This window comes from Perissodus microlepis, chromosome 7, assembly GCF_051167445.1.
Source record: "Perissodus microlepis isolate ML-2025 ecotype Zambia chromosome 7, ASM5116744v1, whole genome shotgun sequence".
Taxonomy (NCBI): domain Eukaryota; kingdom Metazoa; phylum Chordata; class Actinopteri; order Cichliformes; family Cichlidae; genus Perissodus; species Perissodus microlepis.
Window position 1 is genome coordinate 16,479,720 of NC_140467.1, and position 22,563 is coordinate 16,502,282.

The window sequence follows — 22,563 nt, forward strand, 5'->3', positions numbered from 1 at the left end:
TAGCATAAGTAATTTAGATGTCCCAGATCTTACCTGCGTTTTGGGTAATAACAGTATGATTTGCTAAAAGAAGCCCAGCTCCATCTTCTATTCATGGACTCTACTAGAAGAGCTTTACATGGTTCACCCATACTGGGCCTTGGTGAAGCTCCTCTAATGCACATGTCCTCTGAAACAAGCTGTTTTACCCTTTAATGCACAGGTGTTCAACTTCAGTCCTCGATGGCCGGTGTCCTGAAACTTTTCCATGTGTCCCTGCTGCAGCACACCTGAATAAAATCAGTAGGTCATTAGACTTTATAGAACTTGACTGATGCTGAGGTGGCAATTCATCCATTTGATTCATGCTACAGCAGCTCATGAGTAAATTAACATGGTACAATAAAAGTACTTTCAAAAGTACTTTTTTTTTTCTTCCAAAAACTTATATTTACTTACATTTATTTAAACTTCAGTATGGTTAGGTGTTGCCACCTGAGCATGTAGTCAAGTCTTGCTAATGACCTACTAATTTTATTCAGGTTGTTGCAGCAGGGACATATTTAAAACTCCGAAGGTTGATTCTGTTCATCTGGACGTAGCATTTTCAGTGGGAGAAACGTTTCGTCAGTCATCCAAGTGACTTCTTCAGTCTCAGCTGACTGCAGGTTTCCCCCATCTCCAGGTACCTGGATGATTGAGAATGCATCAAGACATATTTAAAAGTTTCAGGACACCGGCCCTCGAGGACTGGAGTTTGGCACCCCTGCTTTAATGCTTCAGTCACAAAGGAAGAAGGCGGTTGGAGACTGTATGATCGTGTGCAGTAAACTAATCTCATTGTCTTGGTTGCTTCAGAGGCAGGGACCAAGTCTGCAACCACTTGTAGTCAGTTGCTGGATTCAAAGGTGGCAATACAACAGCATTAAATGGATTCAGTCTGCTATCAGTGTACGATTGAATGTGCTCAAGTTGGCATCCACATGCAATCTGTTTGTGATAATACGGTGGTTATACCCAATAATATATATAAGATTTACTAGCATAAATTTCTGTATATAAACAGAAGTCTAAACTATTTAGATTCAGAGTCCAGCTGAAAACTCATTGATTTGAAACAAATTCATCCAAAAAAAAGTGACGGTGTTGTTACAGGACAGGGATTTAACTATATAAGCAGCTGGAAACCAGTTGAGGCGTGTTGCAGATGAGTTGCGCTGATTGGCACAGACTGACTTGTTTAGATTGCAGTGTGTAGGCACTCTGCGTTTTTAATTGGTCGGCATTGTAAATATTCACCAATCTGCCTGAGAGTGATTGCAGTTAGTCCGAGTGGCCCGCAATTGTCTGCAGACAGGTTGCCTCCCAACAGGCGACCTGTGTGGTCACTTTGTGATTCAAAGTGGTCACTCAGTGGTTGAGGGTGCTGTACGGTCAACTTCTGATGGAAAGGTTGGTCATCAAACTGGTGTTTACTCTGATGTGACAGAGTCTTAAGCCAGCTTTATATGACAACGTCAACCACTGTGAAATGATAATACGTTCCCTTTAAGCATTCACATAGCAGAGATTTGATTTATAATTCAAAACTAATTAACTGTTTATACACAGTGTGTACATGTCATAAACAGAGATTTATGTATGTGTGAAGTTTCTAAAACAGTTGAAACAAAAATAACAAATAAATTCAAGGTCCTCGTGTCATCCAATGTCCTTCATGCTTTCAGCTGATCCAGGCTTCTGCTCCTCATGTCGAACCCACATTCTCAAACTTTGATACAAATCCATCATCTTCAAGCAAATGCACTGCATTCATAATAAAAGTGGAAGAAAAACTAATGATGGGTTACTTAAATATTTTTGCTAGAGCCTTGGTAGAACAAACACATTTAATTTAACTACACTTATATTTGCCTTTGAAATAAACACATTAATTGCCAGTGAATGTTGTGATAGTAAAGGCCTAAATGTCTCTTAGAAAATGTTTGAGAGGTTAAAATGTATTAGTATGTGTATATTTTTAGCTCACCTGGCTGAAGGACCAATGCACTTAAGCCACGGCAAGACTTAAGTTCATCCATAGTTCACATTAATACAGTGCTGGTCTTATTTTAGCAAAGACCACCATTCACTTTAGTTTCATTACATAGCTGCAGTTCAAAACAACAGTCGCCCCAAGGCGCTATATTTTCAGAGACAAAGACCCTGCAATTATTAATTAGCACAATTATTAGCAAGACACTTGAACAATCATATGACTCCGCCCCCTATGAGCAAGTAGTGCTCCTCACAATGATGACCGCAATTTGGGAGAAGACCTACTGAAGTCATGGATATGGACAAATCAGTTGTAGGCAATAAAATAGATTTACAGATTACACAGGTTCCTTGAAGGACTAGAATTGTCTTATTCTCAGCCTCAGGCCTCCCGTAGGCATCTGCACCTGCCACCTCATCACCGCATCAACTTCATTCATAAAATCTCACCGGCATTGTCGTCCTGCAGTGACCCTGTGAAAATACTCTGCTGCTCGCAAGACTTAAAAGTTTGATTGTCTCTCATGTGTCTGCGATTAATGTGCAGCGACATCTTTAACAGCACCGTCAGCTGAAGAAGTAGGTGTGAAGTGATTAAGACACCTGTCAGCGTCATCGGTTGGTTTTTTCTTACAAACGATGTGACTGCACTGACAGGGAAACATTAAACATTTAAACCAGCTGCAACCTGCAGGAGAGCACAACGCTTAAAGTAAATGGTAAGATATCCCTCTTCTTAGTTCTATATAATATTTGAATTTTCTTAAATGTGAAAAAATTAAGTAAATTAAACTTTTACTTTCTAAGTCTACCTTTTACTATTTATGAGCAAAATAAAATCAGTTTATAACACAATACAGCATAATAAATCATAAAGCTAATAAAGCACAGACAGAAAACATGTAACTATTGTCATTCAGTATTAGTTAGTATAGTGAGGTGTTAGTATAATACAACAGCTCACAATTGTGTGTACAGGAGAAGTTTACTTGCTAAAAATACACAGGCAATTGCTTAAACCTGCTTACAGAGATTTATTATAGTGTGTTACATTAGTAACATGTAACATAAAGTCAGAATGCTATAAATTAAAGTAAAATAAAACACTATTAATGAAAATATGCTACAAATACTGTTATTATAAATACATTTTAACTGTATAATGTACACAAACTGCAACTTACTGGTGTCCAACTGTAAATTCACTTGAAGGTAGTGGCTGTAATTTCATTTAAAGTAAATTTACTGTAATAAAAATGACAGAAAATGTAATTTACTGTAAAGTTACTGCAAACATTTTACTGTAAATTACTGGCATCTAGATGCCGATGAAGTGCTTTAAAATTTGTTTACAGTGAGTTTACATCTAAACACAGAGAAATAGATCTGTGCTGGATGACTGTAATTAAACGTATACTTCTCAGAAAAACATATATTTTCCCCCTCTTGTTCTGTTGCAGAGTTCAACAATGTCTCTACTAGTCACGCTGCTTTTGCTGTCGCTGGTTTCTCAGTGTTGGACTGCTCCACAGGTTAGTCGGTATTTTTCTTTTGTCACGTTTAACCCTGATCAGCCTGAGCTGGAACAGAATTTTCTTTTCCCTTTTCAGAGGAGAAACTGGACTTCTCAGGCGATCCTATACCTGAAAGGAGCACGTAAGAACGCACTGACGGCAGCAAACAGTCACCCAGATTTTAGACGTCTATCCGATCAAAACAATATTGTGCGCTGATCTTTTACAGAGGGACGACGCTCATTTTTGGAGCGTGCCAGAAGAGAGGAAGAAAGCACTTTTCACTCAGGTGTGTGAATACATGATGCAGCTCGAGTAGTGTAATCAGATAAACAAGTAAATATTCTGTGTAAGCTGACTAGTATTGTATTTGGCTCTTAGGAGCCTGTATTCATTTGTAATAAATCATTCTTTGGAATAAGTTTGTACTTAATATTGTGGTAACTTTTTGTTTTAGTTTGTTTTTACTCACATTTATTGTATTTGTTAGTTTTTTAATGATTTACTTGATTTTATTCATTTTATTGATCTTGTTTGTTTTACACTAACTTGTAAAGCACTATGGTCGAGCTTGTTGGTTTTAAATGTACTCTAGAAATAAGGCTGATATTGTGATTTTGAACTGGTTACATTAAATCAGTCATTAATGAGAGCTTCTTCTTCTTTTCTTTTTTCTTTTTAATCCTAGACAGTTTTAAGAGTTTGTTAAATTTTTTAGTTTGCAGGTATTTTATTTCCATCAGAGTAAAAACTCCATGCATAAATTATTTTACTATCATGTTTGAAGTGATGGCTTATTACCAGAGTTATAAATCATAATAAATATTACATTTTGTTATGTTTACTTATTAATTTTGTGTTCCTTGTTTTAACCCTTTAAAGCCTGAACAATGAAATTATTACCAGAAAATTCAATTTTTTTCAAAAACAGAGTGTATTGTGGAATTTATTTAGATTTTCCAAGGGGGAATAATCCCCACTGATGATGTAGAAGTCTCAAAAACTGTATGTGTTAAATATGATACACGAGGCGTTAAGAGGGTGAAGTGCCACATATGTGATTTCATCAGCCTGATCCTGGGTGTTTATTTCCGAGGGTTTCATAGGGAAGAAAAAAAAGAAGAAATCTTAGTCTCCTCTTCACACAGCTATATTTGTATTTTCTTTCTCCCTTGGACATGTGTTGGTTGCACAGTTTTTTGTTTCTTTTCCAAATACTGCCATTTCTGCTCTGATTCTCTGCAGGGACTCACAAGCAGAACAGCGATGGCCGAGGCTCTTCTTTGCTTTTATCCATTTTGCTGGAACTCCTACAGCGAGCTGTAGAAGAAGGTAAAACCTTGGAATTCATCACCACCAACACTCTGACTTACCAGATCCTCCTGAACTGCTTTAAGATTATTTATGGCTCTTTTTTTTTAATCCTCAGATGCAGGCAATCCAGATAATCACCTGGACTATCAGTAGGTGAATAGAACCCACTTGTGAACATTCATCAGAGCCCACTTCTATGTTTTTCTGTTTCTTATGTTGCTTGTTACATTTTATTGTTATTGTTGATGTTTGTCTGCGTGTCGCAAATTTGACTTAACTTATAATAAAATGCGCAAAATAAATGAAAATGTCCGTCTGCAAGATGTTAGAGTCTGATTTATGCGTGAGTTTATCTCTTCATTTGACTGTCATCATGTGCAGTTTGTTGGTGTGACACATGGATGGATTTCCATTTACACTCATCCTTGTCAACTTATTAAAACAATTACGCCAGTCACTCATTCACACCATGAAGTGATTAACACCAGGATGACAAACTCGTCATCGCGCTGTCTTCACAGCGGTCACTGAGAGAGCCGTGTCGGAGGTAGACGATTGGGATCAGACAGAGTTCATCGACTAATACATTCCAGTAAAATCACCACGAGCTTCCAGCAGGGTTTTAGGATTTATTTTATTGAACCATGTTGTTAAATCATAGGCCACATGTAACACTCTGCTCTTCACTTTCAGCAAAAGAGAAAGCCCATGTTCACAGATTTCTATCACGCTACATAAATAGCCAACACTGAAGAACTGAAACACTGCACTTATTGCTTTAAGCCCCTGCTTCTTTTATTAGTTGCCAAAGCAACATGACACGTGGTCCCACAGTGCAACACAGCAAAGGACAAATGAGTCAGAGCATCTCACTCATCATTGGGGTCACCTTTTGGTCTCCAGCGAGCAGAAGTGCACAAACTGACCCCTACGGCTAAATCTGGCTGGATGAAACCCCTCCAAACATCTGGGAATCTACATAGTGCAGTAGGCTGAAGGTGCAGAGGGGCAAAGCTTTCTGGTGTGACCGTGGAGTGATGCTGAAGGTCATGAGTAGTCAGGAAGGTGTAGCTATCGGCTCCCCCTGCCGGCAGGTTAGACGTCCTGCAAGTCCTTCTGGATGTCCCAGAGTGTGTTAGCGCTGGCCTGCAGCTGGGCCACCTCTTCATCTGTCAGGGTCATGTTGATCACGCTAGCCACGCCCCCGCTGTTCAGCACGCAGGGCAGACTCAGATAGACCTCGTCACTGATCCCGTACATGCCCTGTTGATGACAAAGCACACTGTCTTTATGTGGATGGGCTTAGCGTCATACCAAAGACTTGCTATAGAGGTCTAAAGAGGGGCACTATAGGGAAAGCAATTTAAGAACTCTTGATCTATTGTTTTTTAAATATTAAAATATGACATTACTGTGTGTATAGAACAGGGGTGTCGAACTCCAGGCCTCGAGGGCTGGTGTCCTGCAGGTTTTAGATATCACCCTGGGTCAACACACCTGAATCAAATGATTAGTTCATTACCAGGTCTCTGGAGAACTTCAAGACATGTTGAGTAGGTCATTTGGCATTTAAATCAGCTGTGTTGGCTCAAGAACACATCTAAAACCCGCAAGACACCAGCCCTCGAGGCCTGCAGTTCGACACCGCTGATCTAGTACATCTACACATCATGAAATATAGTACATATGTACTCACACAAGCTCAAAGGGGGTGGAGTTGAAATCTGAACACCCAACGTGGAACTTGAGCCCACGACCCTGAGATCAACAGTCTTATGCTCTAGCGCAGGGGTGGGGAACTCTGGGCCTCAAGGACCGGTGTCCTGCATGTTTTAGATGTGTCTGTGATCCAACACAGCTGATTTAAATGGTTAAATTATCTCCTCAACATGTCTGGTAATGAAGCCTAGTAATGAACTTATCATTTGATTCATGTGTGTTGACCCAGGGTGATATCTAAAACCTGCAGGACACAGGCCCTTGAGGCCTGGAGTTCCCCACCCTTGCTCTAGTGACTGAGGTAGCCGGGCTTCAAGTCTAGAGAACGTGTCCACTGAACCTGCAAATGTTCTGCGTTTTTCCTTGAAACTTGCCTTTTGGGATATATAATGATTATCCAAACAGATGATTACATCTGATGATTCTTTTTTGGCTTAGTGTTTCACTCTTACTATCAGAAAAGTGGCTTGGAAAAAAAAGAGCTTTATTTAACACAACTGGTAATTACACTCACACTTTATACATTTTGGATTCAAAATTCTAGTTAAAGTTATAGTTATATTTTAAAGAATACTGGGAAATTCTTTAACGAGTACATGAACATGAGCGTCTGTTACCTCCACCATGGTGGAGACGGGATGAATCCTGTTCATGTTCCTCATGAGACTCTCTGTCAGGTCGGCTACGCTGAGACCGATGGCCCAGTTGGTGTAGCCTTTCAGTTTGATCACCTCGTAGGCACTAAGAGATGTAAAACAAACAAACAAACAAATAAAAACATGTCTAAAGTGTCTAAAATCATGAAAATTCACCGAGATTGATTAAGACAGTGACAGGTAACAGCTAAGGTAGCGATAGGTGATACGTCTGTGTCGTGTCTAAACAGTCAGCCATTGTATTGTGACGTGGTGTTGACTCGGTAAAGATGAGATCCACACTCATTGTGGAATATTTTAAACTAGCTGATGTTGATCCAGCATGAAAGAAAGAGAGACTTTTAGCCTGAAAGATTTCAGAATTCAAGAGAAAGTTTGCAGATCAGCTTCCATGTTGGCCTTAGTTTGAAATCTGACCCATGTCAGGGTTTCCGACCAATAAGGTGCAGCTCTTTGCTGACAGTGCACATGTCCAGCATTGACTGTGACTGTGTTATCAACTTGCCCATCGGTGAATAGAGATATCGGCTCAACACTAGCAGGTGAGTTTAAAAAGATCATACTTTAAAATATTGTATACACAAACTAGATTTAAGCGACCTCCAGCCTACCTGTCCACCACCTTCTTGTGAGTCTCTTTCCAGTTCTCGTCGTCGCTGTCAGTGCCGATATCAGGGTTTAACGTCTGCAGGCTGACTCCAGCCACGTTTGTTCCACTCCACACAGGCACTGTAACACATCTGGAAACCATCAACCTTCATGCACGTACACACACGTGCACACCATACACAGTTATTGCCTACGGTATCCTCACCACTTGTGTCTCCATGCTCTCCCAGGATCCATCCGTTGAAGCTGCTCGGGTGGATTCCCAGTTTGTCAGCCATCAGGAAACGGAAGCGTGCCGAGTCCAAGTTGGTGCCGCTGCCGATGACACGGTGCTTTGGAAGCCCGCTCAGTTTCCAGGTCACATAAGTCAGTATATCGACTGTCAGAGAGAGAGAGAGAGATTTATAGTGTTAAAAGGTGAATACTGCAAGATTTCATGTCTGAGGACGTAAATAAAGAAGAGCTGTGTGGTTGGCTGAACCTGGATTGGAAACAACAATGATGATGCAGTCAGGGCTGTATCTGACAATCTGGGGGACGATGTGCTTAAAGATGTTGACGTTTCTCTGAACGAGGTTCAGCCTGCTCTCCCCCTCCTGCTGACGGACTCCGGCGGTCACCACGACGATGCGGGAGTTAGCTGTAACCGAATAGTCTGAAATACAAATTTTAAAAAACAGATCAGTTTGGGTTCACATTCTCCTTCAAACCTTTGCAAAGGTGGGAAATTAAATTTAAACAGCTCCATAGTGAGCTGCACCCTGTAAATACTTTTTAAAGAGTTTTAATTAAAACTAAGGCTGCTTTATGAGATTGAGCTCCTGTGTGTTTGCATGTATGTGTGTGTGTGTGTGTGTTTGTCTGCGATATGAACTCGCCTTTATCTGCAACTATTTTGGGGGTTTTGAGGAAGAGGCTGCCATGCTGCAGGTCCATCATCTCTCCTTTCAGCTTATCCTCCACCACATCCACCAGCGCCAGCTCATCAGCCAGCTCCTGCACATATCAGACAAGGTCAAACCGATCCATAGTACAGTTTGCTTGTTGCCATTAGAACTAGTTGAAAAAAAGAACGTAATAGAGAGCTTCAAGCTAGTCTGTTTTAAGCCTAATGGCTTAAATAATTGTTTTATGATGTATGATTCAGTCTAACGGTGAAACGGGTTATCTAATTTAAGTGAATGAAAATAAAACCTGAACAGCTTTAGGATACATCCACTGTAATTCTTCCTTTTTTATTACAAATACATGTTTCCTCGTTAACAAGTGCAGTAAAGGGATAACGGTCAGATCAGACACCAAGAGATCAGTAATCTCGTGGCAGCCAGCAGGCAGCGTGGTAATCTGAGAGGCAGAACCAGTGAGACTCTTACCCTGAGTAGGATGCTGAGAGCACAGGCCATGCCAACCTGGCCCACACCCACCACTGTAACTTTATTCCTCGGAGGCTCAGGTGGACCACTGAACAGCGGTGTGATCAGTTTCTGCAGGACTGAAGCCATTTTCAGTGCTGAGAAGTGTAAATGAAAGAAGAAAGGGATGAGCGTTTAGGGTCAGATGAAGCAGCAAAGCATGTTACACAGACACGACAGTAGCCAATGGTCCTGCGTGCAGCCTCGCATGCACACAACTCATAAATAAGTCAGAGTTCAGAGGGATTTCTAACGCAAGCCTGACATACAGTGGCATAGAAGACACTTCGATCATTTACAGCAAACTAGAGAGTGCATTATTTCCCTTTCTAGCAGGTATGAAGAAGGCGATCTGCTGTCAGACAGAAACGTATTAGGTCCTGTCTCACGCGTTCTCTATTTGCAGAGAGTTCACCTTGAAATGACATATGGCCAGACACAAAAACACCAGCAATACTTGCATTGTCCGATGAAGCTCCGAGCTGCAAGGTATAAATACCACCATGTAATCAGCATGGCCACCTGGAAAGATGACTAAGTCGTGTTCCTACAGAGCTCCGTCCCCCCTCCTGCATCCACAACACCTCCCTGAGTCACAGTTTTTGCAATGCAGTCGGTCCAGGCAAGTATCCGCTCAGCTGCAGCAGTCCCACAGAGCTCATGTGACTCAGGGTTAGATGGAGGAGCTGTCAGCTGCACAGAGCTCCGCTCCTCGCCTTCCTCCCTCCTTCCCAAACGAGGAGGACGTAGCAGTATAATCGGATGCCAAACTTGATTGACTGACTGCAGACTGTTAAAGGAGTTACTGTAATCCCTTAACGCTTCTTCCATCTGCTACACCTCACCTCTAATGGGAAGTCTCAAAAGAACAGCTGATTTCTATTTAAAAGGCTTGATAATTTATTCTAAATGAATGAAGGGACCTGCTTTATGTCTCCCTAAGTACAAACACTGGCCTGTAATGAATCTGACATGATGCTGCTGTTAAACAACCATCAGATACATTTAGAAATAATTAGATTAAAACCATGCACTGCAAATTGCAAATAATGTAAAGCAAGGGGCACTTATGCTTGAAGAGACAGACATTAACATCCCTGCGCGTCTCTAATAGCAGGCATGAATGCTGAATATGCTGCTATTGAAAGTGCAATGCTGAAACGATCCATTCATTATCCAAGACTGAAGCTGGATTACCAGCTGACAGCACCATGCACTCCAGTCATGTAAATGTGAGCGGTTAATGAGATGGCTTAGCATCCAAGGTCATTGGGGAGGGAAGGAGGGAGGGAGGGAGGGTGACAGCAGTTTTCATAACTCTCAGTCAACTGCAGTAGAAGCATGGTTGGTACTCCAACACAGTGAGGTAGTCGGCTGCGACGTCTGAAAAAAGTTACATCTGCCTTGAACTTGAACCTAAACAGCCACTGCGGGGGAGGATGAGATATAATGAATACATGATGACAAAACAAAGCAACAGGAAAGCCTAAAGCCCCAAACTCAGCTATAAAATTGATGTAATGCAGAATTTTATCTTCTAGCTAATTGCCCTGCTTATACATAAACTTTTCATTTGTGGTTGTGAAAACAAATCCCTTAAAAAAAAAAAATACTCTGACTGCCACTGTAAACACAAGCAGACCCTACGTACATGTGAACTTAAATGTGACTCACAGTTCTGCACAAACTGAAATGGACCACCCTAAAGTGAGAATGAAGAGAGGACTGATGCAAGCAAAACAAAGCCAAAGGCATTCAGGTGTCACAAACTGCTACACATATTTCAACAACAGAAAGATAAAATTATGCTATCTACACAACATGGAAATACCGGTTCACCTGTTTTGTTGAGCGTCCAGGTATAACTCCTTGGGCTACAGTGAGACTCTCCTCTGTTGTGTTGTACGGTGTGGCTACTCTTCTTCCTGTTGTGCTGTCAGCCTGCAGTCTGCCGGATTTAATGGGCTAAGCCTCTCCGTCCCCTGCAAAGACTCAATTTGGCACTCCATCGGCCACCACAGTCAGCTGGTACATCATTCACTGACACTTCATGCAAATAACAAAACATGACTACGTATTCCAAAAACATAAACCAAAATTAGAGCTGTTATTGTTGCAGACATTATTGTCACATTTACTTTACATATTCAGTGGGTGAATGAATGCCACATGCCGGTGTTGTGGTGTTTGTCCTTCTAGCCGGTCTTTTGGGTTGGAATTAGCAAAGTTAATAATTAACAAACAAAAAGCCCTGCGTTTTAGTGTCAGTACAACACTCACGCACTCTGATGGAATTAGTAAAGACGTGACCTGCCTTTTACCTCACTATGTCAATATACCTAATATAAATTAGGTAATTTTGCCTTTAATTCCTGACTTTCAATTATCTTTTAAAAAAAAAAAAAAAACTTATTTTAGCTTGCATTTTTCTTTAAACTGTTCCAAGAAATAGATGTGTGATTCAGCTGCAGGTGTGGACTGATCGAGCATTTGGATGCTGAGTCCTTGTTTACACGCTGCTGGATCTGAGCGTCATGAGGACACTTTGTCAAACACAAGCACACACACCAGTGAACCAGCAGGGGGATACACAGTCTCATGCAGAAAAGATTCATAAAACACTGTGTGCAGTTCATGAGGGAAGGCATGAAATGCAGCAAAGTGCAAACGCATTCTTTCATCGCCTTTAAAAAGCCACCAATGCACGTGCTTGCTCGGTTATTAAAATAGTTAACATCCATCCTTCCCTCCTTCCATGGATGGGTCCTGGAGGCAGCAGTCCAAGCAGAGGTGCCTGGACCTCCCTCTCTCCAGCCACTTCCTACATATCTTCTGGGGGAATATTGGGAGGTACCTAAACCAGCTGAGACGCATAATCTCTCCAGCTTGTCTTTGGTCTTCACCCAGTACCATGTGCATGAAACACCTTACCTATGAGGCTTTCTGTAGGCATCTTAATGAGGACCCTGAACTCAACTCTATGACCTACTACTCTATTGTCATGGAGGCGTCTGTGTGACTGAGTGATCTTGTCCTGGACAATTTGCTGCTGGTAGCGTTTCTTAAGGCAAATTGGTCCTGGGTGAGGGGCCAGGAACTAAGACCTTGACTTATAGACCAATGGTGCAGGTTACCTTACCCTGGGTAGGGTTACTGGGGCCATCCTGGAGCCTGGTCTGGAAGAGGCCCGCTGTCAAACAAATTAAAGCTAGCTTCTGAGAGCAATGTAATGCTGCAGAGTGAACACCATTTTAACTTCAGAGATTGTAATTGTCTCCATGAGTTTACAGTGATGACAACAGAAGCTACAATATCTGATTTCTTATTTAATATCACAACAAATGTTCAATAAATGAAAAGCTATGGCGTTCAAAAAAGAAAAACAAAACATGCATAAAACACTTATTGGTCTCAAAGGATTCACAGACAGAAGAAAAAAATAATCTAGCAACAACCAAGTTTATTTTATGATACACTGCCTACATTATCATAAATAAACAGATTCAGAATCCTTACCCACATAACCCCTGTCGTTTCTGTCCGTTGTGGGAGAGCTGCCTGATGATCAAATCACTTGAGTTAACTCAGCAAGGTTCAGATTAAGATACAGTATTACTTGCATGTATTGCTTTACAATATGCTATAAAAAGTTGAACACGCCACTTTAGAAAAATATCAAAATAGAAACAATCCCCGCCACCGAGAAATCTTCCAACACCCCCTCGAGTAAATGCATCCTTGCTTGTTACTCCAAGCGGATAAACGACCCCATTCGGAGAAACCTGGAGCGTCTTTACAATTTTGCCCAGGCGGAACTTGTGAGAAAAATAAAATGAGGCTAACTGTTTGGAAAAAAAAAAAAAAAAAAAAAAAAAAAAAAAAAAAAAAAAAAAGAAGAGGAGAGGAAAAAAAAATAAAATAAAAGGATTTACTTTCCTCCTCTTGGAAACACCTGCAGCCTGTGAGGTGGGCTATGTGGGTGCACGCTAAACAGCCAGCCCTGCATAAAGGACCGAAGGATCAGAAATCTTATAAAAACAGGACAAAAGAAAAAGCACAACAGAGCACTACAACTCAACGCGTGGAAACTCACATGAACTGGACTGGCAGGGATGGACAAAACCAGTAACCTGTGATCGCTGAATTCTTTATTTTCCTCATAATTTTCTGTTTGCAAGTCTTAAACGACAATGTCGATGCAAGAGGCAGAAAGCAGAGTAAACTTTATAACCTCAACCTGCCAAGTGTAAAAATCGCTACAATACACAAAGCTGAGAATTAAAATTTAAGCCATGATCACAAATCCCGTTATGAGAGATCTTAGCAGTGATCAGCTATTAAAAAAGATTTATTAAAAAAAAAAAAGAGCTTCTAATTCATGCTTGAACGTGGGCTGATTTTCCTCATGCAGTGATGTGACCTGATTACACCACGCCTCCTCCCAACACAGACCACATGAAAAACGTTTGAGCTGAATCAACCTGAGCACCATAGAAATAAATCAAACATTCTACTTAATACTATAGCTGGAGAGAAAATGTTGAAATTGATACCAATGACGCACTGATTGTGAAAATTTGGCCTGACAGCGATGCTTACAGTGACAGTACGGCCTAAAGCTAATGCTGGCTTTTATTTATCTTGTTTTTATATTCCTCTTTTGTGGCAGAGAAACACAGAAATCATCATCATATTAACTAAATATCATTTTATCAAACTATCTGTGAACATTTAGCACAAAACGGATGACACACAAGAAATAACCCCCTCCCCCAATGCCAATGAAATGTCATCATATTTGCCAATAAGCTGATCAGTTAACAAGGCCAATAACAACCAACACCATTTGATACATGAGTGCGTCCCTATTTGATAAAGAAACACGGGTGTAGACATTCTGGTGTTAGTATAAGCGCTGCTCTGTGCTTGGGGATAAAAAGAAAAAAGAAAATTATATATATGTAGATGTACGGGAGGGCACTAAGTGCTAATAGTGTCCAGGCACTTCACCGTCAGAAAACACCTGGCACACGGCGTCGGAAAAAACTACAGTATGACCTTTAAAAACTACAACCATGCACGGATAAAAATGGCCTCTCCGTTCTGCACTCATTTCTACATATGAGGGTTATAATACACACAAAGACACAAACAATTCACAGATTAAAATCAACATTAAAATTAGTCTCTTCTGACTGCCACAAACAGTGTTATCCAGAAGCTACTGTTTGAATATACCTCCCTCTTGTGGCAGGAGGAAAGTCCGAGTCCAGAGAGGACAATTTTTAATCGTTCCAATTAAATCTGTCCACACATGGAGGAAAAGAGGTGAGCAAGGTTTACTGCTTGAGTTGTGGTGTGCTGTGGTGGGCGGCAGGGAGGTGCTGTGGGTATGGCGAGGGGCTGCTGATGGTCTTTACTTGGGTCCGCCCTCTGTGACACCGCTGCCGCTGATGCCCAGGTAGGTGGCGACTTTGTCCACGGCGCTTTGGACCGGGACGACGACGCTGTCAGAGAGGCCTTTGAGGGTACTGATCTGATTGGCGTCCAGGTTCTGGTAGACAAAGAACAGAGAAGCGCACACCACCACAAGGAGCAGGAGCTTGAGCAGCAGGGGCAGGAAGCTTCGTCGAACCGGTGCTGCGTTTGGGGAGACAGTGAAGCTCGGCCGGGACAGAGACTCAGAATACAAGTTGTATTCGGTGTGGACATCGGTCTTCACGCGGGACTCATCCAGCCAGTACTCACTTGGTTTTAAAGGCCGACCAGCTGCCCCTCTGATTGGACGCCTGCAGGTCGCACTGATAAAAAAAACCCAAAAAACCCAAAACAAAAACAGGAAAAATTTGATTAGACTGAAATTAAACAAATACATCTGTGCACTCAACAGTTTTCCCCACAGCTTGCGCTCACATATTATGATCTTTTCTGAGCAGATCAAAAGGATCTAGACCCAAATTTAAAGATTTTAAATATTTAACCTTGCCATTTAAAGAACTTCTTTTCTTTGCACAAAATAAAGCAACATTATCTTTTTGTGCTGTAATGTGAATTAATCTAGTTCCAAAAAAAAAAAACAAAAAAACAACCCAAACCCAAAAACTCTAGAGCAGGGGCATCTCAAACTCGCGGCCCACGTCACCCCTACTTGCATAATGCAATTTGGCCCTTGAAGTTATTTTTTTTTGTTAGGGAGGATTTGTTTTTTATTGAGTGCAATGTTAAAATAAGTTCTTTAAAAAGCAAAAAACAAATATTCAATATGAAGGCCATATGAGCAGAGAGTACAAACATGTTGAGGGATTAGCTGTGTTAGTTCAGTGAGAGAGTATTTGTAAAGAAAACTGTTTTTCACTAGCAATCAAAAACTAATGTGTACAGTTATGTCTGCATTTTATTTTTGCTAAACACGAACAAAACTGTAGCTGAAGCGCTGCCACGTATCTGGCCAGAAGGAGAATACCAATTTGTTTATTTAGTAGTTCAATAAAAGGCTGCTCTAGAGCATCATCTGAGGTGAATACTTCAAGTGTGAGCTAAAAGTCTTCCTATAGCCAGGCATGCTTTTTGTATTCTGGGAATGCGGCAGAGCACACACATGTAAAATATTTTTCCAGATAAATATAAATGGAGTTTCAAGTTCTCCACCAGTCGAGAACACAGCAACTTGTTCCTGCGTTTCCTGTATCTGGCCAAAAAGCCTTCTCATGTGGTTTGTAGTGACATATTTTGGTTTTCTTGTTTTTTTTGCTGTGTCAAGAAACCAAACTTCGTTGATTCAGACTAGAGTAAATGATACAGGAGGAGTATGTGTGAAAACATCCTGAGATTTGTAACATGCTAGCTTTACCTTTGCACTGAAACTATTTTTTGTGTATTTTTCCCCCAAAGAGTGTCGTCTTCTGTTTCAAAGACACTTGACAGCTGTAGCTTTCCATTTTCTCCTGTTTGTACAGAAGCATGTGCCGTCACTGCACGATACACCATTTACATATTTAAAAGAAAAACGAATCATTACCTAGCTGATAGAATCACCTAGGAGCAAAATTAGCTAGTTATCGTCCTTTTAAGACTCCTGTAATGTATCCCAAGCTACATTGTAAGTGAGATAACAGACTGAAATCCGTGTGTTCAGCTGGAGGCAACTTTTCAGATTCTCCGCCAAAGCAAACATGTAATTTGGCTAAAAAGGCCTCTTAAAAAAAAAGTCAGGGAGTACTTGTCTGCTTTTCACAAGGCTGCTAAATGCCTCCAACAGCACTCTTTAGCCCTTTTAATCTGAGATGCTGATAATGTAGTGAAAACAGCAAGGGGTCCTGAATGGTGTAAGGCAGCTTTAAGTTTACTCGGTTGTGCTCAATCACAAAACACTTAAAGTGAAAGAGGTCTGTTCAAATACATCCTTAGCTAGCTTCCTTAATCTATTGCAGTGAGGAGGGCTGGATTGCAGTAAATTTAAAAATTGGAGATAAGCTGGTGCACCCTGTGTTACTGGTTTAAAAAAACAAAACAAAAAAACAACAACAATCCTACTACTGCTTCCTTCTTCTTTAGACCCTAACTGGCTGAGTCAGATTGCTGAGTCTCTTAACAGATTTCTTCCTGGTTTCCCCCCCACTGTCACCAAGTGGTTGCTCAAATAGACACTGGCTGGGTTTTGAGAGGAACTGATTGAAGCTTTCTTCAATGGGAATTGTTATGAGTCTTTGTGACCAATATTGTCAGCACACAAAACAAAAATTCAGTATTTTCTTCAGTTGATTTTTTGTGTGTTCAGAAAAAAAACAAAACACTTGTATAAGTTTTGGTATTTTATTAAAAGTGCTCCAAGTAGACGGAAAGAACTGCAAGTGAATTACAGCATTTCCCAGCCATTTATAATGTCTTTGTTAGAGATGGACCGATCCGATATTACGTATCGGTCCGATACTGACCTAAATTACTGGATCGGATATCGGAGAGAAATAAAAAATGTAATCCGATCCAGTAAATATCAAAAAAGCACCTCACAAAACTTGCGACATGGCATAACCCTGCTCATAACCGTAGCATGTCGGAGCAGTATGCATCAAGTGATAGAGCGGCTGTGGGTGCGGGACCTGTCTGCAGTCTGGTTGAGCATTTGGAGCCTCGCTACCAAACCGGCATTTCATCTCTGAGAAAGTTATCCCAGAGAGAAGTAAAGCAAGTGTGTAAGTTCATCTCTGAATGTTTGTAAAGCATTCCCACGTTAAGCTTAACAACCGATATATGGAGCCAGTGCCTCTTCTCTCCCCCTCCTGCTGCTACTTCAATCGTGAAACTGATTAATGATCAGCTGGCTTTTCTGTCGCGAGTCCGTCTCTCTTGTTTGTTTATCACCCACTTCGCGCCAGAAAGAGGAAACCAGCGGCTGAACAACAGCAGCACGTTTAAGCTTGATAAGCTGTTGTTGGAATTTAATATTACTTTCTACACCAGGATCCTTTCCTATGCAGCTGACAGCTGGTAAATGTGCAGGGGCGGATCTAGCAAAGTTTAGCCAGGGGGGCCGATAGGGCATGAACAGGGAAAAGGGGGCACAAAGACTTACTTTTCATTCTTATTCTCATTTAAAATATCTAGCTTTTAATAAATAATTATCTGAATCTTACACCCAAAGTTTTAATCTGATGTAAAATGTATAGAAGTCCATTACTGTATATACTAACTATTAAGTCTAATATACCCTAGTAAGCTATAGTACTTTTTCCTTTGGGAAGGTGCGATCTGTGCAGTCTGCAATTCTGTTGAAGAAAGATGTTGAATCTATTTAGTTATTCTTGAAAAATAATTGATTTCTGTGCATTTTTTTTTCCACACTGCATCAAATTAAAGTTGATTATGTCGATTAAGCATCATGAGGTGGAGGGTGGTTCCCTTTTTTTTTTCTTTTTTTTGCTGGAAGTTTCCAACCCTATTAGTTAGGTTGCTTACTCTTTAAAATACCAGAATAGGGAGGATGGAGTAGGTTTAAGTTTATTAGATTGATCAGTATTGCTGAACTATGAAATATTTTGGGTGCATGTATTTTTTACATACAGGTATAACAGAATAGCTTTAGTGTTGTTATTTATTTAAAGTTGAGTATAAACTTATACAAAATGCAGCAAGATATTAAAAAAACTTTTATCTTTATTTTATATCCAAAGTTATGATATCGGTATCGGACATAAAAAAGTGGTATCGTGCCATCTCTAGTCTTTGTATGCTGTGTTTAGCTTTTTTATGTAGTTTGGGTAAAGTGTCAAAGCCAAGCAGATTATTAGTTTGAGCTAACAAATGTTGATCAGTTTTACTTACACACCTAGCAGATTACTGGCTTTGTGTTAGCATTACGTAGTAAACAGACATAGTCACAGCCTTCTGTGTATTCCAAATTATAACAACCCATGTTTAGTTTTTTTTTTTGGCTACCAAGAACAATTACACTTGCTGGAGTCTGCACTGTAGCACTGTCAAAAACCCTCCGACTCTCTAACACGTCACAGTAGTCGTGTTCTTTAATATTTCCAAATATCCGGTTCGCATGTTCCATACAACTGTCTCAAAACAATGATAAATAACATAAAACATGATTATCAGGTGTTACCTGATGCCGGTTGGTGTGCTTATTTCATTGGCAAGGATATCTTCAACCACACTCTCAGTGGCCTTTTTAGGGGTCTCTTCAGGAATCTCCTCCACCACCTGTCAGTGTAACATAAAACATGTTCACGCAAACTGAAACTATGCTGTAATTATAGTGGGGTGCGATGAAGCGAGATGAGCAGGTTAGTGAGGTATGCAGAGCTTGAAGTCAACATCTTTAGTGTTACGATTTCAGTGTTATTCTAGTGGCACTCTTTTTACCTAACTAGATGCTGATACTAAATAAAACTAACCACAAATCCTGGCCTGAAGCTGGTGAAGTTTTAGTTTAAAATTGACTTTAACCTCCTAGGACCTGGTGTCCACATATGTGGACATCACATTTTGGGTTATTTAGACCAAAATACTCATTTTTGCTCTACAAGGGCCTGATATCGACTTATGAGGACATTATACTGCTACTGTTCTACTAAAAAATTTAAACAAATATCCTCATGTGGCTCTTATTTTTCTTAAAAACAAAAATAAGGTTAAAAAAAAAATCTGGTAATTCTTTCTTTTTACATTCATCAGGCCCCAATATGCCCAAATATTTTATAGTGTCACATTTTCACTGAATATTTCCTTTTGCTGAGGACACATTCACCCTTTTGCCCTTTTGAGCTGAACATTGGGAATACCACCACATTACACACTGCAGTTAAACTGAAGCTGTGCAAACTCTGCGTGCTGCAGAGTGACGAGAATGTGCATGCATTTAGTTGGTAATGCAGAAAAACATCATCAACTGAATCCAGAGTGGGTCAAGTGACACATGAACTTATCTTTATGCTTGGTCTGTTTTACTCTGTGGGAATTGTTGTGAATAAGATGGGTTAGAAAAATATTAGTCTATTTGTTGGCTTTTTAGTAATCTATAATATTAAATAACTAAATCCACTTAAGACACTTTGCACTCTGAGACTGCCAATTATTATTACTGACGCAAAGCTGGTAGAGTGAGCCTCACCTTTGTCTGCCGTTTGCTGCTGGTTCTGACAGTGACAGGAGCTTTTCCTCTGCTCCTCACAGGCTTCTCTACCACAGGAACTGGCTCTGGTTCAGGGGCAGGGACCTCCTCTGTGTGAAGATTAGATTGAAATGAGGGAACATCAATATCATGATGTGTATATGTATAATACAAATATGTGTATGTAATACTCATGGGCCTATTGCAACCAATTTGGAAACTTTTTCCTCGATGAAACCCCCCCCCCCCCCCCGAAGGGCTCACCGTCTTCTTTGTCGCTGTACTGGTCGGAGTTTGTGTTGCCGTTCTGATTACTGTCTGCCTTGGGGAGAGTTGTGACAGTAGGAGCTTCGGGTTCAGCTGGAGGCTGGTCCAAAAGTTTCTGCAGCCTCTTCTCATACACCTTACGGGTAGAGGCTGAAAGGACACAGAGAGGGATTAAAGGGAAAATAATTCATGCCTTTCATTAGACGTTTGCATAGTATTTGCCTTAGTTTTCTTTTCAGATATACCGGCATCTTTGTATCATTTCATTTTCATTGTATGATTATGCAATGTCCTGCATAGTAGAGATTTTTATAATTTTTTTGGACAATGGATTCGATTCTTATCATAAAACGTTTTGTGTTAGGTGTGCCTTGATGCATGGGTTGATCTGCTGCCTGCATATTGTTTTTTTTCCATCATCTGGTTAAAATGCTCGCTGATTCACCGTACTGACTGGCTGTGGAGGCTCATCTGCACATCTCCCTCTCCTCAAGCTTTTTTCCTCAGTTGCTTTTTGCATTTTTCTTATTTATTATAAGTGGAGTGGGAGTTACCAGCAGTAACTAACAGTAGTAACAAACTTACTAAAACTGACTATTTTCAGTTTTAGATTTGTTTAGTTCACTAATTTAGCCCAACTCTAATCAGTTTCTTTTCCCTGACCTCTCATCACCTTTGTATTTAATCATTGCAAGTTATTATGTTCATCTCACATAACTAATATATTAGGCTCCTTGTAGTCGCGGATTTAGCAACAATCCATGGCACAGTGTAACAAATGCACTGCCATTTTTATTTTTATAACTGGAAAACCCTTGACTAACTGTTTTTGCTGTTACAAAAAAATGGGTTTAAAAATATAATTTACCTTTAAAACAAACATATTCTCTTATGACAGCATAGGTCTTGACATTTATTGTTGGACTAGACTTGTTTTGACTATGGTGTTGTACATTTGTATAGTCTTGGTTTGGGTTGGCATTAGATCAAATCTTACACTAAAAAAAAAAGAAAAAAAAAAGCCAGATTTTCTTGTTTCGACTGTGATTAGTATAAAAATATCACGCTATTAGTATCATTGTTTGATTCAGTTTTTAAAGGATGTATTGCGATTGCTTTTTTTTTTCTTTTTTAAAAATTTCCTTTTTAAAAATATTTTTAATTTTTCTGTTTGTATCTGTGCTCTTGCCATCTTGATAAATTACATTTGTTTTATTTCGCATGTGTAGGACATGAATGAATGAATCCAGGGAACTCACCAACAATGGGTCCTACGTCCACACCGTGCTTTGCCAGCTGCTGTTTTAAGTCTTCATCAGTCAGGTCTGTCACCTCCACTTCCTCCGCGCGAGGCTTGTCTGTCTTTCTGGTAGCTTTCTGTAAAAAAGGTGAAAAAAAAAAAAAAGAAAAACATTAGTGTTGCAATTTTCGAAACATAAACCAGTCCAATCAGACGCGTGGAGACTACCATCAAACCACAGGTGGGAAAAAGTAAAAATAAAACCTAATTTTTAGCAATTAGAAACTTACCCTTCCGGAGCGACTTTTGTTTGACACCACCGGGGCAGGTAACTCTTCATCGCTGGAGAAGGTGTCTGCAGGTGGGGTCTTCTTGTTGTTCAGTACGGTCAGGTTCTTCAGATACAGCTGCACATACACTTCTTTTTTATGCTCTCCGCTCGGAAGGGGCACATTGTTTGCCGTAAGCTCGTTCTTCAGCTTGTCTTTCGTGAGAACTGACGGATCTTCGAGGAATTCTGCCATTCTAACTTTATTTTTATTGTTAAAAAATCTCTGAGTGATTTCCTTCGTGACTAACGGAAGCTAGTTCGCCGAGCCGCTACAAACAACACCGGGAACGTGACGGAATAGCGCTGTTGTCAAACAGAAGTGGCGCCTACCCGCTGCCAATTAAGCTAGCAGGACAGAAGCGGTTTATTAAGATAAACGCCCAATTCTTCTCGTTAGCCTACCGGTTCGACTATTTACAGATAGCTTTGATTTTTCGAAAACAGATAGGTGCGTTTGCTGTAAATGAAATCAGTGAAAAAAGCTAAATTAACTTGATGTAATTTGACTGAATTAGCTTAGCTTCAAACCGGTCCACTTGCTTCTGTCTGTCCGCAGTCGCAACAGGGCCAAACAGCAAACAGCGCCGCTATTGGATGGAAGTCCTCAGTAAACTCTTCTCTGATTGGCTTGCTATGAATGGAACCTTGGCAGGCTGCCGCGACAAAGAAACCGAAGCTTTGTGGGTTTTGGAGAACAGCTTTACATTAAATCCCGTCGACGAAATTCGCATATTAGTTTCATTTTCAGGACTTTATTGATACTGGCATTTTATGAAGCGGGCAGATGCGAGTTTAAAACACTAATTTGATTCGCTGCAACAAGGGAAGAGATAACAATGTTACAATGGCAATAGCTGTTAAAAGCTT

The 22,563-nt window shown here is 40.4% G+C and overlaps 3 protein-coding genes across 5 annotated transcripts; 1 reads left to right on the forward strand and 2 right to left on the reverse strand.

The window, feature by feature from the left end:
* Positions 1-104: 104 nt before the first annotated feature.
* LOC146382869 (spexin prohormone 1-like) lies at positions 105-5,160 on the forward strand. 2 transcript variants are annotated; one of them, XM_084933844.1, is made up of 5 exons: positions 105-2,735; positions 3,477-3,672; positions 3,760-3,819; positions 4,776-4,862; positions 4,960-5,160. In XM_084933844.1, exons 1-5 carry the CDS (start codon positions 2,733-2,735, stop codon positions 4,995-4,997), a joined length of 384 nt encoding a protein of 127 aa, XP_084789970.1. In that variant the 5' UTR covers positions 105-2,732; the 3' UTR covers positions 4,998-5,160. The 2 variants fall into 2 exon arrangements, with proteins under 2 accessions (XP_084789970.1, XP_084789971.1); XM_084933845.1 differs by having other exon boundaries at positions 105-3,672.
* A 299-nt stretch (positions 5,161-5,459) lies between these two features.
* ldhbb (lactate dehydrogenase Bb) lies at positions 5,460-11,202 on the reverse strand. Of its 2 annotated transcripts, none has more exons than XM_084933841.1 (8): positions 11,080-11,202; positions 9,202-9,338; positions 8,707-8,824; positions 8,310-8,483; positions 8,034-8,207; positions 7,831-7,948; positions 7,181-7,304; positions 5,460-6,107 (listed from the first exon to the last, which is right to left on the reverse strand). In XM_084933841.1, exons 2-8 carry the CDS (start codon positions 9,328-9,330, stop codon positions 5,940-5,942), a joined length of 1,005 nt encoding a protein of 334 aa, XP_084789967.1. In that variant the 5' UTR covers positions 9,331-9,338; positions 11,080-11,202; the 3' UTR covers positions 5,460-5,939. The 2 variants fall into 2 exon arrangements, with proteins under 2 accessions (XP_084789967.1, XP_084789966.1); XM_084933840.1 differs by lacking the exon at positions 11,080-11,202 and adding an exon at positions 9,702-11,060.
* Positions 11,203-14,539: 3,337 nt separating this feature from the next.
* tmpob (thymopoietin b) lies at positions 14,540-22,278 on the reverse strand. Its single transcript, XM_084933839.1, has 6 exons — positions 21,656-22,278; positions 21,385-21,502; positions 20,123-20,275; positions 19,859-19,968; positions 18,851-18,948; positions 14,540-15,041 (listed from the first exon to the last, which is right to left on the reverse strand). Exons 1-6 carry the CDS (start codon positions 21,887-21,889, stop codon positions 14,657-14,659), a joined length of 1,098 nt encoding a protein of 365 aa, XP_084789965.1. The 5' UTR covers positions 21,890-22,278; the 3' UTR covers positions 14,540-14,656.
* Positions 22,279-22,563: the final 285 nt, after the last annotated feature.

Coding starts and splice junctions, on each gene's coding strand:
- tmpob (XM_084933839.1), bottom strand. CDS start 21,889: ATGGCAGAATTCCTCGAAGATCCGTCAGTTCTCACGAAAGACAAGCTG. Junction 21,503..21,655: donor ACAAAAGTCGCTCCGGAAGG/GTAAGTTTCTAA, acceptor CCTTTTTTACAG/AAAGCTACCAGAAAGACAGA. Junction 18,949..19,858: donor GCAGCAAACGGCAGACAAAG/GTGAGGCTCACT, acceptor TTACACTGACAG/GTGGTGGAGGAGATTCCTGA.
- LOC146382869 (XM_084933844.1), top strand. Junction 3,820..4,775: donor AGAAAGCACTTTTCACTCAG/GTGTGTGAATAC, acceptor GATTCTCTGCAG/GGACTCACAAGCAGAACAGC. Junction 4,863..4,959: donor ACAGCGAGCTGTAGAAGAAG/GTAAAACCTTGG, acceptor TTTAATCCTCAG/ATGCAGGCAATCCAGATAAT.
- ldhbb (XM_084933840.1), bottom strand. CDS start 9,756: ATGCTGATTACATGGTGGTATTTATACCTTGCAGCTCGGAGCTTCATC. Junction 8,484..8,706: donor CAAAATAGTTGCAGATAAAG/GCGAGTTCATAT, acceptor TTTGTATTTCAG/ACTATTCGGTTACAGCTAAC. Junction 7,305..7,830: donor CACAAGAAGGTGGTGGACAG/GTAGGCTGGAGG, acceptor TACATCTCTTAG/TGCCTACGAGGTGATCAAAC.